The sequence below is a fragment of the Mercurialis annua genome, linkage group LG1-X (assembly GCF_937616625.2).
Source record: "Mercurialis annua linkage group LG1-X, ddMerAnnu1.2, whole genome shotgun sequence".
NCBI classification, from domain to species: domain Eukaryota; kingdom Viridiplantae; phylum Streptophyta; class Magnoliopsida; order Malpighiales; family Euphorbiaceae; genus Mercurialis; species Mercurialis annua.
In genome coordinates this window covers 50,232,811-50,252,664 of record NC_065570.1, presented here as the reverse complement: position 1 = coordinate 50,252,664, position 19,854 = coordinate 50,232,811, and the positions used below count along the sequence as shown (strand labels likewise).

At 32.6% G+C, this 19,854-nt stretch overlaps 1 protein-coding gene and 1 long non-coding RNA gene across 2 annotated transcripts; one reads left to right on the top strand and one right to left on the bottom strand.

Moving 5' to 3' along the window:
- Nucleotides 1-6,300: 6,300 nt before the first annotated feature.
- On the top strand, nt 6,301-6,986 carry LOC126667978 (uncharacterized). Its single transcript, XM_050361139.2, has one exon. The coding sequence runs from the start codon at nt 6,414-6,416 to the stop codon at nt 6,870-6,872; it is 459 nt and encodes a 152-aa protein (XP_050217096.1). The 5' UTR covers nt 6,301-6,413; the 3' UTR covers nt 6,873-6,986.
- Nucleotides 6,987-16,051: 9,065 nt separating this feature from the next.
- Nucleotides 16,052-19,544, bottom strand: LOC130014617 (uncharacterized). Its single transcript, XR_007637706.2, has 3 exons — nt 19,284-19,544; nt 17,406-17,505; nt 16,052-16,269 (listed from the first exon to the last, which is right to left on the bottom strand). It is a non-coding gene; the product is annotated as an uncharacterized LOC130014617 (long non-coding RNA).
- Between the last annotated feature and the right edge of the window lie 310 nt (nt 19,545-19,854).

Genomic DNA, 19,854 nt, shown 5'->3' with positions numbered 1-19,854 from the left:
TATGTGCTGTTATGGCTTGGGTGATACTATTTTGTGTTGTTATGGCTGCAATGGTAGTATAGTAGTTAAGTTTGGGTGTAATGGTAGTATAATATTATGTGTAATTTGGGTGCAATTTGTACGAAATTGTAACTGATTTCAAATGCAGTGGAAGAAATGTTAAGTTTCAGTGCCATTCAATTCTTGTTTTATCCTTGTTTAAAGCATTGTTATTATAACAGTTAAGGCACTAGTCACTTCAATGTTAGGGCAATGTTAGGGCAATGTCAGTGTAGTAAAAATTGAATCACAGTGAAGACAATCAATAAAGAAACAAGTCCATAATATATTAAGCATTTCAACTGTTTAGTGGTAACAAGCACAAACAAAAATAAACATCCATGCACTGAAACTGTTTAGTGGTCACAAGCACAAAAAAAAATCCATGCAATGCAACTATTTTGTGGTTACAAGCACATACACCATTGTTTTGTTGTTACAAAAACATCAAAATCCCGAAATCAAAAGAGTAGTGTGCTATGTATGCAATCATTCCTTGCCCTTGCCCTTGTCCATATGTTTAATTCTCATTGCATCTCTTTACTTCTCCAATTGTGATCATGTAATGCTAGGGCCTCCATTCCATTGCAAACCAGGTATTGAAAATGGCAAATTCTCTGCATAATGTATGTCAGTCTCATCGCCCGTGTTGGCACTCCTTGTAAAACCGGAAGAACTTGACTGCTGAGCACGAGCGTGCCTTCTTAACTGCCTCAACTCTCTTTTATTAGGGATAAGAAATCTGGTTTCTGGATCAGTTTCAATTGGGGCAGAACATGCACGAACAGCCGGTCTGATGATTCTTTCAGATGACATTCCAGCCTGCATAGAAACAGTTGAAAAATCATACATATTAAGTCATTCAAAAGCTAAACCAATGAAAATATGAACAAGGGAAGAGAATTACTTACATCTAAAGTTATTTGGCCTGTCTCATAATCCTTTTGAGGTCCATATCCTACTTCACCAATACGTACTCTTTGGCCAACTCTTTGGCCCAAGTTTTTTCTTCATTGCCATAGCCATATACTTAACAGTACAAGTGCTATTTTCAAACACCCTATAACAATCATGTTCTTCCACTAATGTCTTAATAGTCAGAGTAGGATTCTTACCATCATGAGATATCAACAGAATAAAGGGACATGCACCACTACTCACACACTTTGCTCTAATCCTATTAGGCTCATTATGTTTAATCTTAAACTACATAGCCATAGCCACTGCATATTTAGCAATTGCCATTCTAGCATCTTTTGGACTAGCAAAAGTCATTCCAAGTACAAATTGATGCATCCCTTCTCTCTATTCATATTGTACAGTTGGTCCATTATCCACCTCCTCATCACTGTCAGGCCCCTCTCCATCACTATGGTCAATTCTATCATAAGCCTCACCCATACAACTAAACTGTATCCCTACTTCACCTTCTGGCTCCTCTTTATTCCCTTAATAGACTTCTTCTTCCACAAATGGCCCCTGTTTATCCCCTACATGCACCTCTTCTTCCACAAATGGTCCCTCTACATTCCCTAGATGGACCTCTTCTTCCACAGATGGACCATCTGCTTCCCTTGTTTCCCCTAGATGAACCTCTTGTTCCCTTACTGGACTCTCTGCTTCCCTTGTTGGCCCCTCTGCCTCCCCTAAATGGACCTCTTCTTCCCCTGCTGGACCCTTTGCTTCCCCTGTTGGCCCCTCCGCTTTCCTTGCAGATTCATTTACTGTCCTTGATGGGTCCTCTATGTCTTCAAGGTTAAGCATTAATCTATGAAACACCGGCTCACTACACCAACTATTTTCCTTCATATAGTTCAACATTGTTCTGATATCATCATCATTATCCACTAGAAATAACCCATTATATAGCTTTGCACCATGTTTTAACACAAATATGTTCGCCACATTCTTAACCCTAATTTCTCAGCACATCGCCACTGTAAATCACTCAACTTTATGTAGTCTGGATCAAAGTTATATACTGTATCCACATCACCATTCACATATTGCAATGTTGGATTATAAACCTATTGTCCCCCATGATTAAAATGTATGTCAACCCCTTCATCAATTCTGAAAATGAAAAAAATATAACTAAGAATTAAAAATTAAATTTACAGTACCAAGAACCAAATTATGCAATTAAGATTTTAAAATTAACTTAACCTATTAAATAAATTGCATTTTTCAAAACCCTAGGACTATTACTAGTACTTTAAATAGTGAAAAGCTGGTGATCCACAACAACCACAATACGTTGCTTTCAAGAATTAAAATAATAAGAAAAGAATGGTGGACCACATTATCTTCTTATTTCCACGTTTTTTTCCTTTGTTTTTTTTTCATCTTTCACTCTCGTCCTTTTTTCCTTCCACTAACAGTCAAAAGTGACAATTTAGGTTTGAAATTAAAGAGAAGACAGAGATCTAAAGAGAGAACATTAAAGAGAAGGGAGATATAAAGATTTGACAATGCGAAGGGAAAAATCTTTTGATTTAGGGTTTTTATGTTTTCTGATTTTGGTAGATGGAAGGGTTAATTGATTAAACAAAATTAAAGGAGATGGGGGGCGTGTATAATTAGGATTTTCCACATCAGATATGCAACTGTTATTTTTTGCCAAATCAGCAAGTTCACGTCGATTGGGTAACACCGTGAAAAGAATGTGTTATTTTGATACTTTTTGAAGACGCAAGGGTCATAATTGAGATCCAAAAAACATCAGGTGCCAACAAGAAACACATGATATACTTGAGGGTCATATTTGTATCTTTTCTCTTATTATAATAATGAATAGGCAGACAAGGAAACCTTACTGATAGGAGTAGAAATACTCCTATTTTCTATGTCGGTTTTGGGTCTTCTAATATGTTTTTATTGTTATAATTGAGCTATTTTGGGTCTTATTGTATGTTTTAGTATTTCATGTTAAATACATGGAAATCAATGAGTTTTGGGTGTAATTTGAGCATTCCGAAGGTTTCCGAAGCAAAGAGACGCCGAAAGCACATTTGCAAACCTGAAAATCTGACCCGCTGCACTAATTGACGAATTTGGACCAGTTTGAGACTTCCAATGAATTTTTGTTTTTCATAAGAAATACAGTAGACATCTTAATCTTTCCAGGGGTTCAAGAACCAACTCATTTGGAGGTTTCTACATCGAGTTATGAAGTTTTAAAGTCAGTGTTTGTGCAGTAGAAATAATGTCTCTTTCAAGACAAACTTTTGTGCATGTCTCGATCGAGAACCTCACCTTCTCGATCGAGAATCAAGACAAAAAATGGCAGAGAATTGGAAAATCTTGCTTCTCGATCGAGAAGCTGACTTTAATGAAGCTTCTCGATCGAGAAGTGAAGAAAACTCAGAAAAAGTCCAAATTTCGAGTTTAGAGCTTTGCTTGGAACATTTCCTTATTAAGCCCAGCAAAGTTTGTACTATAATATTTTATATTTCCTCTTTTGCTTTTGCCTATATAAGGCACCTTATCCCTCAACTTTAGGGTATCACTTATTATGTAACAACACTTTTAGTCATCTTTTAGGAGTAGAATAGCTTAGGTTTTGTGCCTCCATAGTTTCCACCATTGTTGGTGCTTGGAAGCTTTTATTGCTTTGTAAGAACAAGATGTAACATTTGAATACAAGCTTTTATCTTTGATTCTTCATTATCTTCTTTATGATTTATTGTTCTTCATTGCTATTTAAGGTAATCATTCTCACTTTTATTATGTTAATTAATTATTGCTTAGTTGTTGCTTTAACTTTAATCATGAGTAGCTAAACTCCTAGTCTAGGGGTTGTTATGATTGCCATGTTTAATTGCTAAATGATTGGTTAAGGTAGTATGGGTTAGGGTTTTGTTGTGTTTATTAGTCTTAATGCCTAGATTAAGTTGGCCTCTTAATCTTTGATTAGTGTTTGATTAGTGAGGGCGAGAGTTAAACTAATCAGATAGACCTATTTAAGCATAAGCTTAAGACCTAGATGCACGAGAGTGATTTAGGATTTAGTGGTTGTTTGAGTTCGCGGATTAATCGGATTGATTGGTGTAGTCGACATTCAATTGCGCGAGAGTGAGTTGGATTTCGACTTATTAATCAATTGTCGGTTCTTCGACTTCCGGCTCGAGAGAGCGGATTTGGATACCTTAGAATGGCTTGACCCAAACCAATCCGTATACCGGACCTATCTACCTAGGAATTGCTTTGGCATGATTAGCAACCCTTAGGCGCTTTTTAATTATCGTTTTTAATCCGTTAATCAATTAGTTGTTTGTTGTTGCATTTCTTTAATTGTTTATTGATTAGTTGCTTGAGTTAATTTCCGTAGTGTTAATCAAAACCAATCACTCGTTTGCTATCCGAATTGAATTTCAAGATCGACTTCGCTCACTTTAAACCTCTCATCCTTGTGGGTTCGACAATCCGGACTTAAAGTCCACTCTATTACAAGTTGGCATTAGCGCGTGAGCATTTTTTCCAACAAGTTTTCATGCTGAAACAGAGGTAGAATTGGCATTGTCCGACGAGAATGCCTAATTCCATGGCTGAACAGTGAGATAATGTCCAAAAAGAACCCAAGGGCTGCCGGATAAAACATTTATGTAATCATCGTTGGAATATAATTTCACTAGAAAGAAGTTATTATTCAAGTCAATGAGACTTGGATAATCCTTAGGTTTCCACAACTTAAGAATTCTATATCCAATAGTTTTTCCAAGCAGCCAAATTATAACACAATACTTTATATTCTAAGCAATGAGGTTATGGGCTCGGTCGGAAAAATTGATCATTGGTACACCTCTTGCGTCAGTGATGTCCACATCTTCCTTAGAAAGAGTGAAACTAGAATATTTCCCCATCGTAATCGTCCTTATTGTTATTAGAGCCCATCGACTTATCTTTGAATGATGTTCCTTGTGAGCCTCGAATTTCTAGCTGTGTTGTCATTACCAGCCTCGACTTCCATATCTGAAGTAGTGATATATTCCCCCTCTTCATTCCCTACTTGTATTTATACCTTTTTTTGTTGATTTATTAGGATCATCATTAGCCGTTATTTTAGGCGTAGAACATAAAGAGTTTTTTTTGTCATTGTTTCTCTTTTCTGATTATGAGTCCTCTATCAATACAACTACATAAGTCCTTCTCCTACTGAAAAGAGTGTTAGCGACGTTTATTCTAGAAGATATTTAAATTACTGTAGTTATTTATTGTATTATAAACTAATCTTTAATTTATATCTACCCTATATGTAAAAGATAATTATAATTATGCTATTTAAAAGTTTTATTTATTAGTTTTGGGCAGAATTGTCTCATATGAAATTGAGTATAATTTTGTAAAGAAATAGCCCACTTCTTTCTCGAAAAGAGATTGAAAACATGTTTAATATCATTTGATTAAATAATTGACCCAACTCCTTGTTTATAAGTACATTTTTTATTTTCAAAGAGACAAGTATAACAACGAAATTGTGTTAAATTAAAAAAAAATACATCAACATTTTTCCATAAACTGAGACAAAGCCTTGGTGCTAATAAATAAGGTTAAATCGTTCGTTAATTTTTTTTTTTTGCTTTTTTTTTTCATTCATGGTCCAAATTTTTAAAATCATCTGCTTTAACCCATTTTTTAATTTTTAAATTCAATTATAGCAATTTGTTAGGGTAGAAAAAAGTTCAAATATACGTTTTACATTATTACATTTAACTTTACCTTAAGAATTATAAATATGAATGATATATTTGGATCGTTTTCTATTCCAATTCAAACAAGTGGCTATAATTGAAAGTAAAAATTGAAAAATAGTCTAAAATTGACAATTTTGAAAGTTTAGTCATATCACAGAAAAGTCAAAATAAATAGGTAGTATTTTACGATTAAACTTAAAAATAAAAGCAAACATTAAACTTATAGGTCTAATAAGTAGACCTGTTCATAGGCCTGAGTATCTGTGTGGTCTGTTCAAGCGGGTTTGGAAACAGTCCGAGTCCAAAATCGAAAAAAGCCCGTTATTTTGCAAGCATATGCTTTCAATATATTGTAATTCCTCATGTAAGGCTGAAAAAACCACTATGAACCCGCATGTATAAAACGCAAGAGACATACTTGGATAGCAAATATGAAGCCCAAACCAGATTTAGGCCGCACTTGGATTTACATAAAAAATAATAAAGCCCGGTAGACTCGAGCCCGAGCCCAGCCTGAAATCAGCCCATAAACAGGTCTAATAATGAGGGACGAAAAGCAATATTTTCTAAAATGCAAGGGCAGAAATGTAGATAGAGCAAACACTTAAAATTCCAAACTATTTCCTCCAACAAAAATTTAATTTGCTCAACAAAGATTTAAAAAAAAAGGCAAATTCAAGCATGGATCCCATCTTCCACATCCTAAAAATCGTACCCTTCTCCATTCTCCGGCCACCGCGCCTCCGCCTGAAGGTGCCAACAGTGACACTTCCATCACCAATGACAGTGTTCGCCGTCGTTCTTCTGACCTACTTCATGGTGGTCTCCGGCGTGCTGTACGATATGATCGTGGAGCCACCCGGAATCGGATCTATCCAAGACCCAGTTACCGGATCCGTAAGACCCGTAGTTTTTCTAGCCGGAAGAGTGAACGGGCAGTACATAATCGAAGGATTGTCGTCCGGGTTTATGTTTGTTCTTGGTGGAATTGGTATTGTGCTGCTGGATCTTGGTCTTGATAAGAGTCGGGCTAAATCCGTTAAGGTTTCGTATGCTTCTGCTGGGGTTTCTTCCATTGTTATTGCTTATGTTATGAGTATGCTTTTTATTCGTATTAAGATCCCTGCTTATCTTAGGTAGGTCAAATCTGTTGTTTATTTATGCAATTTTGGATTGGTCAAAATGAACAAAGATTGTTAATTTAGAGAAAAAAATCAGTTAATTTATGACAAAGTTCATCAATTTCTGTTTTTTTATGTGATTTGTATCGTATTCGAGAAGGTTTGTAATTGTTTTGCAAAGGTTCTGGCAGAGGAACAAAGACTGGTAGTGGGTTATGAGAGTAAGTCTCATCCATCTAGGGGCCAATGGTCGTGGGTTCAAATCCCGGCTATGCCATTTCTAATAGATGGAGTGGTTGGGACTCGGGAATGAGTCCTCGTCACCAAAAATATATAGTTTGCTCGGACTTAAAGTCGGTTAAGTGTTTTAAAGAATCCCCGTTTTTTCTTAAGATTTGATTTATAAATTTACAATTAGACTTTTTAGGTTGCTATTCTCAGTCATTAGACTTCCTATGAAAAACAGGTTTTAGTTGTTATAATAGTTGTACGAGTGATTGATATAGTTTGCGAAATATGCTGATTAGAGCCATTAGAGATGTTTTGACAATTGCTCGTTGTCCAAGTTTCATGCTTACTTATTTATTTACTTGCAAAACCAGTGTCTTAGGTCTCCAAATGGAGTATTGTACTCGGAAACAAACAGAAATTCTATGTCTTTGTTTCCAATTAATCCCTAAGAAATCCTACATGATATTGGAAACGTTTCCATTACATAATTACTACCGATTACTTGGTTTTTACTTTTTTCCATAACATTACTTCTTTCATTCTTTCTGTCTTGCGCAAGTACCCCCTGATGGTGATATCGATTGGTAATACTGTTTTAGGATTTGATTAATATGTTTTAGGATTCTTGTACGTAGGAACCATTCTGTTTATTCAATACATGCTTTTGATACGCTAGCGTAAATCTTAAGTTACAAGTGCCCTTTTCCTTGTTGTCTGGGGATTGATTAGGCTGCAATAAGTCATGCCTTACTCGAGTTTAGACATCGATATGATAAAGTAGTTTAGATACTCAAGTTCAGGACAAAGGCTTACAGTATCAATTCAATTAAATACTACAATCTCAGTTCTTCAAAAATAGTATTCATTGGGAGATCCTACAATTAATTTTTTTACTACACTTGCTCAAACATATGTTGCACAGATATTTATCATGTTTTATGTTTTGTTGTTTCATTTTCATTCTTAAAAGGCCAAATGTTATAAAAAGGCCAAACCTTTCACAAAAGTTTCACAAAAGTCCTGACCTTTCAATTTTATCGATTTTGGCCAAAAACTGATTATTTGGTTTCATAAAAGTTCTGACCTTTCAATTTTGTCGATTTTGGCCAAAAATAGATTATTTGGTTTCACAAAAGTCCCGACCTTCCAATATTTGGCATGCCATATAGGCGCCACATAGGCGTCACATAGGCAAATTGAAATCAAATTGAGAGTTGGCCACAATTGAGACCAAATAATTTGTTTTTGGCCAAAATCGACAAAATTAAAAGGTCAGGACTTTTGTGAAACTTTTATGAAAGGTTTGGCCTTTTTACAACATTTGGCCTTCTTAAAATATTTTTGAATTTTTTTCTCAAAAAAAAAATTGAATTTTTATATTTATATTCTATTTTTGTAAAATATGTAGTTTTAGCATTTGGTGTTTCAATGGGTCTAATGGTTCTTTGACACAAATCAGACATTTTGTGGAGACATAAAAACTTGAATCTATTCTACAATTTCTACTCTTATGTTATTTCAGAAAAATTTGTCTACCTTCCAGAAGTGCGAAAAACGAAAACAATAAATGTCCAAAATGGTACCCAACATACTTTAACTCATTTGAAGAACAAATGTTAAGTAACTCACTGTGACATCTCCTCCAAACATGCTACCACAAATTTTTAAGCATCACTGCACATACAACTCATAAATGTGAAGGTTAAATGCAAGAAATCAGCAATCTCAAAATAGTCATCTAAATACTGAATCTTAACAAGTCCACAATAGAAGCACCTGAGATTAGTACTTACATATCACTGCAATATTCCTGAGAGATTTGGTTCATAATCTTGCATAAAAAGACCAATTCCAGGTACATTAGGCAAGACGACCTCTGTTAGGATAATGTCTCTATGATTAGTCATATCTTCCAGTATTTTCCACGCTCGAAAGAGCATTTGCAGCAGCAGTAACTGTGCATGTTGCATGGAAGATTATCAGTAACTATTTGGCGCAACTCCAACATAAATAGAAACAAAAAATATGAGAAAGATACCATTTTGAACATATAATGACACCTAACTACAGTTAGAGCTCGAAAAGCTACGCGCACAGTGGGATACGTCCATTCGAAAACCATTTACTGAATTTGAAATGCAGAAAACCAACCTTCATAAAGCACTAAGAACATGTCGTTTGGAGTCATCATTTTCCACAAGAAGAACATTTAGAGACTTAGTAGGGAGAAACCTCTCCCAACGAATGACAAATTTATCTCCATGGCTCCATTATTTTGAGCTACTAGTAGCAGTTAACGGGGTAAAAAACACAGATAATTATTAAAAAATGATACATTACTTAATTATGGAAAAACAACTCGACTGGTTCAAGATGTTTTCTCAAGCTTTCTAATTTTTTTAGATAATAAAATACTCATCGAGGAGGAGTAAGTAAGGTCTAGTGAAATGTGGGTTCCATCATCTAGGGGCTAGCACGGTTCGGAGGAATCCGGAGATTGGCATATCTCCGAAAGCAAACCATAAACCGGAGATATCAAAAATTGAAGATCCGGATCCGTACCAATAATTAGTTCGGAGATTCTATTTTTCGGTACGGTTCAGTGCGGGAATTCGGTCCTTATGGTTCGATACAAATATCACTAGAACCACGGATATTATTTTATTTATAATATGGTCTTTAATATATTATATTATATTATTTTGACTCTTCAAATTAATCATCTTCTAATTCATTACATTGCTTTTATATTTCCAACTATCACAAATAAGTAAACGTTAATAAAATAAAAAAAACACAATATGTATGTTATCATTCGATTTAACATTAAATTTTTGGTTATTTGATAAGGTACTTTTATCTACTATAAAAGCCAAAACTGTATTATTTTTGTTAAAACTATATAATTTTGGCCAATAATAAAAAAATTATGAATATATCAATTGATGATATCAATTTTTTAAAAATTATATATAATAATTATTAAATTTTTGACAAATTTATATAACTTTTATTAAAATAAAAAACAAGTATAATATAAATTCTTAATTTATATATAGATTGAGATTCCCTCATGTTCATTGAACATGAGGGAGTCATGTTCATTAAATCTACACTGTTTATTACAAAATAAATGATGTAAATCAAAAAGGTCCAAATTTAATTAAACTAATCTACACCATTCATTTTGCAATGAATGGTGTAAATTAGTGAATATAACTCCTCATGTTCATTTATTACAAAATGAATGATGTAAATAAAAAAAGTTCAAATTCAATTAAACTAATCTACACCATTCATTTTGCAATGAATGGTGTAAATTGCTGAATATAACTCCTCATGTTCATTTATTACAAAATGAATGATGTAAATCAAAAAACTCCAAATTTAATTAAACTAATCTACACTATTCATTTTGCAATGAATGGTGTAAATTAGTGAATATAACTCCTCATGTTGGAATCTCAATCCTTTATATATATATAGACTAATATGTTTGATATATATTATTTAATTTTATAAAATAATTTTAAAATTTGGTAATTCTAAGTTCTGTACTTCGGTTCAGTACGGTTTTCGGTACAGTTATTTATCTAAGATCCAGAACCGTACTAATAAAATTTTCGGTACGGTTCGGTTCGGGAAAAGTCAATGGTCAACGATATTTTCCGGTTCTGGATATTTTTGGTTCGGTTTTCGGTTTGGTTTTTGGTTCGATTTTGGAAATATCCATGATCCGTGCTCACTCCTACCATCATCAATGGATGATGTGGACGATATCTAAAGTTAAAAGGCTTACTTTACTCTCTGCGATCAAACTAAAAGAAGAAATAAACCTTTAAGGTTAAAATTGGCTCAATTATCATCTTGAAGTTGTACAAGGTGGTTCACATCACACCAAACACTAACTCTGTTAGTTTTTTTTTATGTCTAGGCCCTTAGGGAAAAAATTCAAAAACATCATTAATGTTTAAAATACTTACCAATTTTATATTTATAATTTTTTTAATCATTTTCACCTTTTTCTTCATTTTAATATATAAAATTAAATAATATTTGAAAATTAAAATATTTATTAAAACAATCAAACCTCGATTAAACATTTCTAAATCTAATTAAACACATCAAAATTGAATTAAACAAATCAAAATTGAATTAAACTAATCAATATTCAATTAAACTAATCAATATTCAATTAAACTAATCAATATTCAATTTAAACTTAATTAAATCTAATTAAATTAACTAAAATAAAAATTAAAATTTCGTAAAGCACCCTTAATTTTTTCTGCGAATCTATTAGAAAACGACCCAGTATATTTTATCACTGCTTTTAACCGACCGACGAATTTTTTTCCGGCGATCTTTTTTAGCGGTTCTCCCATGGAAGAACAACATGTTGTTCTCCTATGGGTGAACAACCCCTATTCTTCCCAACTTGGAAAGAACATCGATGTTCTTTCCACTTTGGAAGAATAGATATGTTCTTCCCAAGCGGAAAGACCGCTAGAAATAGATTCTGGCGGTCGGAAAAGGGGTGGTACCGTTTTCTTTACCGATTAATCTTTTTTTTTAATTTTTTTTAAATTCTTTTTATCGAAGGTTATAGAGGTGGTATTCGGTGCGTGTGTGGCAGCGGGCGGGTGAATTAGATTTAATTAGGTTTAAATTAAATTTTGATTTGTTTTATTAAATTTCAAATCATTTAATTAGGTTTTGAAGTGTTTAATAAGTTTCAATTGTTTTAATTATGTGTATTTAAATGAGAAGAGTGTGAAAATGGTTTAAAAAATCATAAATATAAAATTGATAAATATTTTAAACATTAAAAATGTTTTTGATTTTTTTTCTAAAAACCACGTTATTATTTAGAAGGAAGAAAAAAATGGTGGTGCTATGTGAACCACTTTAGTCAATTTAAATGATTTTCTTAGAGGACTCAATTTAAATTTTTAAACCAAATTTTCCTCCAATTTATACTATATAATAATAAGCAATTAATAGCAAAGTTTAACTTTTTTATCGGCTAATCCTCTAGACTTGTTGATACCTTTAAAAGTTGATTACTTTTACTAATTTCATGAATTTCGATCCAAACAATTTTTTTCCTCATGAATTTTAAAACTATTATTTTATTCCATATGATTTTTTTTCCAACCAAAATGCTCTTTTATAATGAGATTACAGCTATATTAATATAAGGGCATTACCCGCCGTTTAAAAATTACCAATTTTATTCTGTTACACATTTTGTGTTTCAATTATACCCTGAAATATTAAATTGACGTCTTTTTTATTTGAAAAAAATTCAAAAATATTCTCCATGTCTAGCATATATTAACTGTATATGTTTAAAATTTATTCAGATTTAGTTGAATTAATTAAAAATTTACATTAGTTTTAATTTTATTATAGTTTTTAGTTAGTTATTAAAAATAAAAGATTTATTTGTACTTTTTTAAATGAAAATAAATTTAATATTATTTTTGAATTTATTTAATTGAATGATGTCATCCTTTAAGTAAAAAATTGTCAAAAATTGAATAATTGAGGTAAGAAGCATGGAAATTTCGACAAAGTTGCGTTTCCCGTTTCGGAAACGTCTCGGAAACCGGAAACTCTTGGACACCCGTACGAAACGTTTCGGGCCGTTTCCGTAAATAATAAAAATTACAAATTTGTAAAAAAAATAAAATTATTACCCATAAATAAAAAAATCTAACTAGTTACCCATAAATTTTACATTCGCATTGCCCACAATACATCAAATATACTTATTTGTGTTGAATTATATTATATTTTTTATATATTTATATAATTTTAAATATTTAGTATATTAAAATGAATTATTTTGTTAATTATCATATATATTTAGATAAAATTTTAATAAATATATCCCTATATTTTTGTTATTTGCACGTTTCCCCCACGTTTCATGTCCTTCATTTTGAAAAACTTTCGTTTTTCCGTGTCTGTTTCGTATCGTTTCCGTTTCCCGTTTCCGTTTCCGTGCTACCTTACAATTGAAACGAGAAAATGCAAAATAAAGTAAAGTTGATCAATTTTCAACGTCAGAGTAAGATTGAAACAGGGTTAAAAGATCGGGGAGTTAAGGCATTAAGCCTTAATATAAAAGTTAAGGAGAAATAATTATTTTTCAAAATTGATGAAAAAAGCTAAGTTCATATAGATAATATTGATCAATCCTTAGTTTAACTTATTCATATAAAAAAAAATCCTTAGTTTAAGTTACAATAAAATTAACACATTTGGTTAAACAGAATATAAAGAACTCAAAATATAATCATAAAAAAAGAAGTCAAAGACCAGAATATTAGGTTCCCAATAGTCGACTTTGGACACAAAATTTGAAGATCTCTTGAGAAAAACAATGGAACTTTCAACAAACTGAAAAAATTAAGTCCTACATCCTTGGTATCTATGAAACACTAGACCCCAAGTGAGCTTCCTTGAAATTCAATGACATATAGAGACTAGTGATGGCAGGTACATGGTAAATTTCAAATCCATTTAACAATTGAACACCGTTAGCATAATTAATATCTATTAGAGTAATGCCCAAATATAAAACTTGAAGTAATGGTTAAGTATAAGACCTGAAGTAGTGGTCAAATATAAGCTATTTTCTTTATTATTGCTGAACTTTGCCTACATAAATGTCTCTTATATTATTCTGAAATTTAGGCTTTTCTCTTCTATTGTTAGCCTTTATTCCTTTGTATCTTATTCTTCTATTCAAATCAATGGTTTTGTATATTTCCATTAATGTTATCTGGTTGTTAGTCTTTTCTGCTCCTCTTTTGAGTTTGTCCTCTCTAATTCGTTGATTTAATTTGTTAGTTTTCTGTTGATTTCTTTTTAGTATGCTTGAAACTAGAGATGATTCGCTTCAACAGTTAGTATTCAGTTAGATAGTAAAAATTATGCATATTGGAGTTATTTGATGAAAAATTTCTTGAAGGGTAAACAAGAGTGGGATTATATTTCGGGTGATTTTGTCAAGTCTGAGGATGACACAACTGCTGATTATGTGTTTTTGTTAGATAAGTGGGAAGTTGCTAATTCCAAGATTATTACATTCTGTTAAGCACTCGATAGTTACCCAGTTAGCAAAATATGAGACAGCTAAGGAGGTTTGGGATCATCTAGCTAGACTGTACACACAGTCTAACTTTGCAAAACAGTACCAGTTGGAGTCTGATATTCGTGCTCTGCAGCACAAAAGCATGAGTATTCAGGAATTTTATGTTGCTATGATAGATTTATGGAATCAGCTGGCTCTTACAGAATCTGCTGAATTACGAGGCTTTGAGCCTTATATTACACGAAGAGAGGAGCAGAGATTGGTACAGTTCTTAATGGCTCTTCGTGATGAGTTTGAAGGACTTTGTGGGTCCATTATGCATCGTCATCCGCTGCCTTCTGTTGATTCTGTTGTTAGTGAACTTTTGGCTGAGGAAATTCGTCTTAAGCCTTTTGTTGTAGAGGAAGTTTCTATGGTCTCTACTCCATCAGTCTTTGCCATGCCTCCACGACCAAACTTTTATTCTCAAGTCAGGCCATATGGAAATTTTGCTCGTGATGAATGTAATTTTTGTACACAGAAAGGTCATTAGAAATCACAATGTCCAAAGTTGGGTAAAGGAAAGCAGCAGTATACTCAGCAACAGCCCCATCAGCAGTCTCAGTAATGGAGTTACCGACCACCAGCTCCTCATAATGGACCTCCTCTTCTTCCTCGCCCTCACAATGTATTGGCAACTTCTTCTTTAGATCCATCAATGGTTGAGCAATTTCAGCAGTTCCTTGCATCTCAGTCGCATGTCATGGCAACTTTATCTCAAATAGGTTTTTCATCTAGTTCGTCAGGTATATCTTCTTTGGATTTAGATTCTGGTGCTTCAAATCATATGTCACCTAATTTGTCATCTTTTACTTCTTTGACTCCCAAAGTTTCTGTTCCTGTCATGAGTGCTAGTTGTACACCTATGCCCTTGCATGGGGTTGGTTCAGTTATTACACCTTCTTTGTCATTATCTAATGTTATCACATCCCTAGTCTTAATTTAAATCTTTCTTCTGTTGGTCAAATTTGTGTTTAGTTTCCTTTTCTTCTTCTGCTTGTTATGTTCAAGTTCCAAAGTCTCAGGAAGTGATTGGGACCGGCCATTGGGAAGGAGGACTTTATATATTGGATCAGCTTAAAACTCCTAAGATTGTGGCTGCTGTTCCTAGTGTGGATGTTTCGTCTTTTCGTTTAAGTCAGTCTTCTTTTGTGTTTTATTTGTGGCATTCTTGCCTTGGTCATGTCTCTAGATCCTGATTACAATTTTTAGCGTCTATAGGAGTTTTAGGAGATTTGAAAACTCATGATATTTTTGATTGCAGTGGTTGTAAACTTGCAAAGTTCTCTGCTTTGCCTTTTCCTAAATGTAATTCTTTTTCTGTTGCACCTTTTGATCTCATTCATTCTAATATTTGGGGACCCTCTTCTGTTCCTACAAAGGGGGGCTCTCGTTATTATGTCTCTTTTATTGATGATTGCACTCGTTATTGTTGAATTTATCTTATGAAACGTCGCTCAGACTTTTTTGGCATTTATAATGAGTTTCGCTCTCTTGTAAAAACTCAACATGCAGCTGTTATTAAATGTTTTAGATGTGATTTGGGGGGAGAATATACTTCTCATGCTTTTAAGGAACTTCTTGCTTTAGATGGAACAATTTACCAAACTTCTTGCACTGATACTCCTGAACAAAATGGGATTGCTGAAAGAAAACATAGGCATATCCTTGAGACTGCTAGGTCACTTATATTGTCTGTTAGTGTTCCTAGTGAATTTTGGGGGGAGGCAACTGTCACGACCCGAAATCTCGAGTCGAGACCGGCGCTAGGGAATGGGAGTGATTGCTCCGAAACCCGTAGCAAGCCTGAAAAACACTATAAATTTTTCGCTTTTAAAAGAGACGTATGACACATTTATTAAATAACTGATGAGATAAAACATCAGAGTTTTAAATGTGCTTTAAAACATTTAAATACAATAAGACTATACTAGTCTACTGCGGACAACTAGAACTTAAAACCTTCTTTACAGTCTTTTATCAAAGTAGACTTCCGAGAAATAAACGTTCGGAAGCCTTCATCAAAATCGGACCAGCTTTCCTGAAAAATAATTCCACAACGTGGGTCAGATATACTGGTGTGTTCATGCCGTTACAAATAAATATTTCATAAAGTTAAAAACCGTTTTATATTTAAAATAACTTTATGTATTTTCGAAATCCTTTGAAAACATCTTTAAAACAATTGAAGCCTAAGCTCACACATAACATATTTCAATCAAGACTTCAATATCAAAGAATGTCAACCATATACGTTGACCTTTAAATTAAACCACATTTCTTAAATTCGTCCATCTACATTGATGGCGAAACTTATCAACACATCATACATGCATAATCTTATGGGACCGATAGCACAGCCAACCGATCAACCATATCCACAACATACATAAATATTAAGGGACCGATAGCACAGCCAACCGATCAACCTTATTCACCTGAGACCGATAGCACAGCCAACCGATCTAACATACACACACAATCCTGACATCGATAGCACAGCCAACCGATGTAACACACACACACAATCATGACATCGATAGCACAGCCAACCGATGTAACACACAATCCTGACATCGATAGCACAGCCAACCGATGTAACACACAATCCTGACATCGATAGCACAGCCAACCGATGTAAAACACACACACACAATCCTGACATCGATAGCACAGCCAACCGATGTAGCACACACACACACAATCCTGACATCGATAGCACAGCCAACCGATGTAACACACACACACAATCCTGACATCGATAGCACAGCCAACCGATGTAACACACACACAAAATCCTGACATCGATAGCACAGCCAACCGATGTAACACACACACACACAATCCTGACATCGATAGCACAGCCAACCGATGTAACACACACACACAATCCTGACATCGATAGCACAGCCAACCGATGTAACACACACGCACACAATCCTGACATCGATAGCGAAGCCAACCGATGTAACACACATTCAAGCATAAACAATTGCATAATAATTTTCAAAACTATGTGTGTACCTTTCTATATCAAAATAATATATACATATAGTATATACATAAAACATACATCGATACAAGGCATGTAAACATATAACACCGCAACACATATATCACACAGTATGTTAAAATATGAGACTTTACGAATACCGAAATGTAAAAACATGTACTCACAGAAACCGTTTAACTACGGTATTACTCCGTCAATGCTCCTTTAAACAACTCCGTTAATTCCCTTGGTCCTCCGACTCGATAGCTCGACAACTTGTCGAATCTAGTTAGGATCAAAATATTAATTCTCTTAATTAATAAAATCCTAACTCTAGAATTAACTCTATACAATATTAATTCAATTTAATTAATTAATTCTAATCCCCAAATAATTTCTTATTTAATAAGTTCATAACTTATTTTATTCATGTAATTTTTTCTTTACTTATCTCTTTTTACACATAAAACCATTATTCAGAAATATTCATTTAAATATTTCATTTTTCATAAATATACTTTATTATATAAAATATATTTCCTTATATCAATAATACTTTCCACTTCAAGGTTAATTATTTAAATTTATTAAAACATCCCCGTATTATCTTAAATTCCACTTTTGGTTAAAATACCAAAATACCCTCAAACTTTTCAAAATTGACCATTTAGGTCCTTTCGTAATTCAATTGATTTTAATATCGACAAAATTACTTAAAATATCCAAAATCATTTTACCTCAGATTATTAACAAATATAATCTGGAAACTTTGGCTAACATACCATGTAGCCTTTCAACTTTGGAAAAATACGATTTAACTCAAAAACTCTAGTTTTCGGCAAACATATCCAATTCTTTCAAAAATCATCAAGATTCTTTAAAATTCTCAAAATCATTTCACATCAGATTATACACATCAATAATCTGGAAATATGGTTAAAATACTGATTGGTCCTTTATTTTCTTAAAAAAAATACATTTTAAACCTAAAACTTTAAATTTTGACAATCAAGTCCAAATCAATTGAAAATCACATCAATCAATCCTTTAAATAGTCTAAGCTTACTCATCAACTCAATTTTATGATCTCACATTTAATTCATAGACATGCAACACAATTTAGATTAAAATCGAAACTTTTAATTTCTTAAGTATTCATCAATTATGGATAATCCAATCAAATTAACCAAAACATATTTATTTTAATTATCATACTAAAACAGCAGCCCCAAAATTAAAATAAATTATTTTTCATAATTTTAACAATTTTAACAATTTAAAACCGTATAAACAATTAATAATCAAAACCGATTATTAATCCGTCAAAACACCTCAACTAAATCAATTAAATTCCATAAATAATCAACATATATATTTCATACATTTTTCATGAATAATTTCTGTCCGGAAATTAAAATGACAAAAATACCCTTTTTAAACATTTTTTTACCGATTAAACTATTATAAAAATTAAACCCGATTAACAAACTATTAAAAATTCACCATTAAACATTTATTCACCATCAACCCAACATCTAACTCAAACATAAACCAATTTATTTCCAGAAATTTAAAATTCATTTATTTATCATTTTTAAGCGATTTTTAAGCCTTTAAAACTATTAAAAATCGAACTCCAAACCATTAAATTAATACCCGAAATGTTTAACATTTTTAATCCACAAAAATCACACTTTAAAGCATATTTTAACCTCATGAAGTAGATCAGCCCAGAAATTAAAAATAATAATTTAATTTCACGGAAAAATTAATTCAAAACCGAAACCCATCTCTTTAAACTAATTACCCACTATTTTTAACACTTTTAATCCATGAATATCACATTTTTAAACATATATAAAAATAGTATTTAACATCAGCCCATAAATTAAAATTAATTTAATTTCCCATATATAAAAATTAATTCAAACCGAATATATCAAAACTATACACAAAAACCGAATTAAACACAATTAAACCACAAATTTCAACAACTAAAACACATAATATAAGCTTATTAAACATCAGAAAATAAACACAAAGTTTTGAGCTAGCGATTATACCTTGATCCTACATGCAATTGTAGATTAGTAATTAGCGGGTGATTTCCAACGTTTTTCGTTAAGGAATTATTGAGAAATAACAAATGAATAATATAGCTAAGGGTAAATGGTGAGTTGAGAGCATTCAACAATGGAGGTAAAAGAAATTTGCTGGAAATGAAGTGGGGAAGAAGACTTAGGATATTTATTAGTCTAGGCAAAATTACAAGTTTGCCCTTGTGGCAATTTCGTAAATAAAAGTAACTTTTGCAATATTCGAAATTAAACTTTCTCATTAATTTCCGAATAGTATTTCATGAATATTAACCTCCAAATTATCATCTCGGGATGTCTATTTTATTTTATAATAAATTTTCTTTATTAATTCTGCAGTCCAATTGCAGTCCGGCTAAAATATACTTTTTCGTCCAAAAATTCTCAAATTTATTCCTTGGACTCCAAATATATTAATAAGCTTCCTCGATTATTTAAATTCTCAATTTAAACTTAAATAATACGTTTCCTTAGTCCTGATTACTTAAATCCTGACGAACCCAGCGGTTCGATTTGAGCTGCATTGTTCTTTAAATTT